This window comes from Octopus bimaculoides, chromosome 17 (assembly GCF_001194135.2).
Source record: "Octopus bimaculoides isolate UCB-OBI-ISO-001 chromosome 17, ASM119413v2, whole genome shotgun sequence".
Classification (NCBI taxonomy): Eukaryota; Metazoa; Mollusca; class Cephalopoda; order Octopoda; family Octopodidae; genus Octopus; species Octopus bimaculoides.
In genome coordinates this window covers 19,516,707-19,522,049 of record NC_068997.1, presented here as the reverse complement: position 1 = coordinate 19,522,049, position 5,343 = coordinate 19,516,707, and the positions used below count along the sequence as shown (strand labels likewise).

Genomic DNA, 5,343 nt, shown 5'->3' with positions numbered 1-5,343 from the left:
TATAGAAACAACTGTTTAAATCATTTTATTAACCCTTTAGCATTTAGACTATTGTCAAATGTAATGTTTATTCACATTGTTTTGAATTAACCATTCATTGTCTTGTATGCAGCTTCAAGATTTCAATGATGTGACTGCTTATTTTTAGAATGATATTCTTAAGGGGATGAATGAGAAGTCAGATTTGGTCAATTTGAAAATAAAACAGGGAGAAGAATATTTGGGCAGGATACGGCCAGCTTAAGATATGGCTAAAGGGTTAATCATACGAGTGTTACAAAATTATGAATAACATGTTTTTAAAGATGGATTTTCCAAAGCCTGAAATTACTGGCCATATCCGGCCCGAACATGCTCTGTTTTATGCTCTAGCCAGCCAGATCCAGCCTTTCACATCTATCCTTCAATGCCATTATAAGATATACAATCACACCATCATAATTTTGAAGCTACAAAAATAATGCATGACGAATCAAAAACAATAAACAACGTGAATGTAAAATTTGAAGTAGTGCACCAGTATGCTTCCTCATACAATTTGAGAATTGCTGATCCATACAAAGAAAGAAATCACAAAAAAAACCTATCAGATTTAGAATACATGGTTACATTGTTCTTGATAAGTTATAATGAAAACAAAAATATCCATACCTTTTTCTGTAAAAGAAGGAACTGTTTACGAACATCGATATCTTTCCCGGTTGTTTCCACAAATCTTCGATATGCTAAATCAAACGCCTGACCAACAGTCATGGTTATTTCTTTAGCCTGAAGACGAAAGGGATTTTTACTTTAGAAAACAAGATCTCCCTTGGTTGGGAAAATTAATTTAAAAACAAAGTAAAGTAAAATTATATAAAAAGTGGAAAAAAAAAAAAACCCATACGTGTTTCGATTCAGTCATTTTAAGTGTTATACAATGTTGAGGTTAAAATGATAAAATTAGTAGGAGAGAAAATACTGAACTACTACTGTGCTGCTATTATGAAAAGAAAGTAGTTTCAGTTGAAAAAAGGAAGTCATAGTAAACTAAGCTACCTTAACACAAACAAGAGAAAACCAGACTAGAAATGATAGCTGCAATATGTGACCACTCCTGACCAAATAAATGAATAACAATAGTTGGATTAAAAATCTATTTACCTAAACGATCCAACAGAGAGTTTGAAACATGTCATTTTGTAAAACGATTATTTTAGTATTTTACACAAACAGACACACACACACACACAAACAGCTCTAAGGTTAAATATTGTACATGTGAACTCTTGACGTAAAAACTGAGTAATAAAACAGACAGAAAGAAGTTGGAAGTTCAAAGAGGGTGGATTATGGATATTCATTCAAGGATTCTGTTTGTCTGTCTTTCTTAATTGCACTACTCTGATATTGCCAACACATCATACTTAAAAATAAGACAAAATCAGCAATTTAAGGGAACAGGATAGTTGATTATATCCACCTCAGTGTTCAACTTCTACTTGTTCCACCCTATTTATTTCACCCTTCTACTTATTCACCCTGAAAGGATGAATGGCAATATCAACCTTGACAAAATTTGAACTGGGAACATAAAAAACTGGAAGAAATGCCGCTAGGCACTGGGTTCAACATAATAAATGTAGGGTCGATTCACTAACTTGTATTTACTTTGGACTGTGACCATGCTGGAGTACCACCTTGAAGGGTTTTTACTCAAACAAATTGACCCCAGAACTTCTTTTTTTTTTTAAGCCTGATACTTATTCACTTACTCTATCAGTCTCTTTTGCTGAACTACTTTGTTACACAGTTGTGAACAAACCAACACTGGTTTTCAAGCAGTGCTGGGGACAAATGCAAAAGCACACACATATATATGATAATGATGGTATACACGCGCACATGCTAACACACACACACACACAGTCACACCCACACACCTTTCACTACAGCTGCTGACTTGTGACTGACCTCTCACAGTGACATATACACTAACACACACAAATCCTACTACACACACACACACACATACACAGATGACTCACACAAACACATACAGAGTTACTAACACACAAATCCTGATTTGTAAACCCATCATGAAAATGTAATCTTTGTACACAGTTCCACCGTCAGAGTAATTTTGGTTGTTCTTACAATTGAACAAAGTCTCAGAAAATGAAGTTCAAGAGAAAAGGTAGAGGAGGAAAGCAGGGAAGTATTGACATTAGTAAAAAAAAAAAAGAAAAGATTTTTAATACTTATATAACTCTTCTTTGGAAGAAAACTAAGAAAATGATATTAAAAACCTATTCAATCAGTAGCAATAATATTTAGTAAAAAAAATAAAAAACATTATTTTGTCTGATTTCAGTTGCTCTATTCATATTCTCTCTAATATACACCTTGTACCTAGAGGGTACACCCTCACCAAAGGGTCAATGCAAGATGTGCCAAAAATGATCCTTGTGAGCAGTATTCCATTTTCCATCTCAGTCATTTATTTTATATAGATTAAATTACTAAAGTTAAAGTTTGGTCATAGAGTGACCAATGGTTTTGCATCCACGAAAGGCGCAGACTTGTGGACAGCTCATCAGACTATATATACAGAGACAGATTTAACTCTTCACTCGTGGAGGTAGAGAAATGCTATGGTCAGTTGGTCAAATGATTATCAGAGAAAAAAAAAAAAACCCATTAATGAGGATCGTTTCTCTCCCCTAGACCATCGATAAATTGGAAGTGGGAGGGGATCTATTTTGTAAGGTCTCTTACAAGCCTAATCAGCAAGCAGAGAATCCCAATTTTGCAGGAGGCAGCATTCAGTGAGTCAGGCTTAGCATAGATAGATCTTCTACCTGATATCACATGGGGTCTCTTGATCTTTGAGGTGCCACACACGGCTGGCCAGGGACATAACGAAACGTCTTTCTGGAACCCTGAAGGATGACTGGTGATTGCAGAAGTGTCGCTTGAAAGGTGTGATCCGATGGCTGATCCAATGTATTTACAGAGTATGTTCACATTCCTAATACATGTCTGGTTGGCATTGGGCCTGGGGGACATTGTTGGTGTCACAGGTGTTGCTGGGGCTGCTATCATTATGGCGCACTGGTCAGGTGGTGCTGGTATGTCTGTTGTCACCGCGGTTGTTATCGCCGTGGTGGCTGTGTCTGGTCATAGGGTTGGCGCTGTTGGTAATGTAGGGTGTGGGGCCTGTTACTTCCTTGTCATTGGTATTGGTCTGGTCATCTACTTTAGCTGTGGTGTTGGCACTGGGGTCACTGGTTACCTCTTTGGTGTCGTTAGTACTGGACTGGTCATCCCCTCTGGCTGTGGTGTTGGTACTGGGGTCATTGGCATCAGAGCTGGTGTTTCTGCCACTGATGCTGCCTCTGGTGCCATCATCGTTGTTGGATGGTACATTGTTGCTACTGTGGTTGCCAGGTCTAGGTGTCACCATAGCCTTGTAGATGACTCCTTCGGCCTCACATTGGGCCCCTACTGGACAGTCATGGTACACCCTGCAAGAGCAACCTGCCTCCTCTTGTGTTTTGTGGGTATTAGTTAAAATATATTTTATGTTGGGTGCACAACTAAAGGAGACCCTTAGGTTGTGTCAGTTGAATAAATGTCTGTATCTGTGTGAAGCAATTGTCTATTAACCTAAGGAACACCCTCCCCACACAAGTCTTGACATTGAGTGAGAAGGGTGGGGCAAACCAAATGATGTTTTGGCAATGCTTCTTTTTCCAGGTGCTAGGGTCTGGCATGTAGGAAATGCAGTCCTTAAACGCCAGTGCCTTGTAGTAGTGGGCGTCGTTGTTGAAGATATCTTGGCCAGAGGATATATTCGAGATCCCCTTGCTGACACCCTTCACTAGGTTTTTGAACACAATAGTCGGGTGGCAGGAGGCTGTATTAATATAGGAAAATGGATGTTAAATGATGATGATGATGATAAACATATATATATATATAGTTTATTCTTAAACAAGAATGTTGTTGACTTCAAAGTCACTGTCAACATTTTTGTTTAAGAATAAATTTGTACTCTACAGAAGTACAAAGGAACCTTTCAGATAATGTAAAAGTGTTTTTATTATAACTAAACATAAAAAACAAGCCTTAACACAATATATATATATATATATATATATATGAATGAATGAATGACAGACTTCTTTCATTTTCCACCTACCAAAATCCATTCACAAGGCTTTGATCAGCTTGGGGCTATAGCAGAGGACATTTACCCAAGGAACCATACAATGGAATTGAACTGAAAACCATGTGGTTGGGAAGCAAATTTCTTAATCACACAGCCATACAAAGTTCAACTGGATGATCTTAGAATGATTTTTGGGCCATAAAACAAGAAGTGATTTTAGATAGTTTGGTATCAAAATGGTTAATTGAGGTAATGTCGTGCTTTGGTAGAAATTTATCACAAATTTTCAGACTTACACATTTTTCACTGTCAAATACATAGCAAAAATGTTTATTAGAATCAGCGGCTTTGGCAATGAATGTGAACATTCGTTTATCTGATTTATCATCAGCGCAGTAGGATATACGATGTAGAGGATTCTGGTGTAAGATGATCTAGAAACAAAAGGAAATTAAAGAAGGTTAAAACATTCCAATGATGAATACGTGATATTAATTACAATATTAATATCTCTTGACAAACTACAAGATCTGATGATGTACAGGCTATTAATTAAATTACATTATATTCTACACGATAGCTGACAAACTAATGAGAAAACTCTACATGGTCACTTGGTCCCCTGAAAATAGAGATCAAATCTTTCTTATATCACAGTCTACTATCATACAAAAGAGAGGCCTGGTCCCAAGATACTTGCAAGAGAGTGGATTCTGTTACAGGGACCCAATGGCCAGATGATGGCATTGAATTGGGTGACAGATTAAGTCTACCAATCCTGGAAGAATGATAGGATAAGTTAAATGTTTGTGCTATTTGAACTCACACATTGAGGTTCAAAATTGATGCATCTGTAAATAATAGTAATATATTGAGTAAAAAAACCCAAAAAACCCTTAGATGGGGGGATAAATAAAAGGGTTAGTGGCTGCCAGTGAGACTTGAACTTGCATCTTTTGTATTCATGATAGACATGCTAACCATGCTAATCAAAATAACCTTTGATCTCCCTTTCATTCAATCAAAAGTGAGAAAGTAAATTTGTTTACATCTGGCACCCATGCCAGCGTCGTCTCCTTCATTGGACACGAAACTCAGCTTGCAAAGACTTACTGGGGCAAGCGAAAGCGAAATTGTGATGGCACCTGTGCCCAGCGTCGCCTTTCTGGCACTTGTGCCCAGCGTCGCCT

The 5,343-nt window shown here is 37.4% G+C and overlaps 1 protein-coding gene across 1 annotated transcript in view; it reads right to left on the bottom strand.

Annotated features, from left to right (window-relative positions):
- Nucleotides 1–5,343, bottom strand: part of LOC106877366 (PTB domain-containing engulfment adapter protein 1) — an 85,792-nt gene that overhangs the window by 12,702 nt on the left and 67,747 nt on the right. The window contains exons 6-7 of the mRNA XM_052974128.1: nt 4,450–4,587; nt 631–768 (exon numbers count right to left, since the gene is read on the bottom strand). Coding sequence (XP_052830088.1) covers nt 631–768; nt 4,450–4,587 — 276 coding nt within the window. The remainder of the gene's footprint in view (nt 1–630; nt 769–4,449; nt 4,588–5,343) is intronic.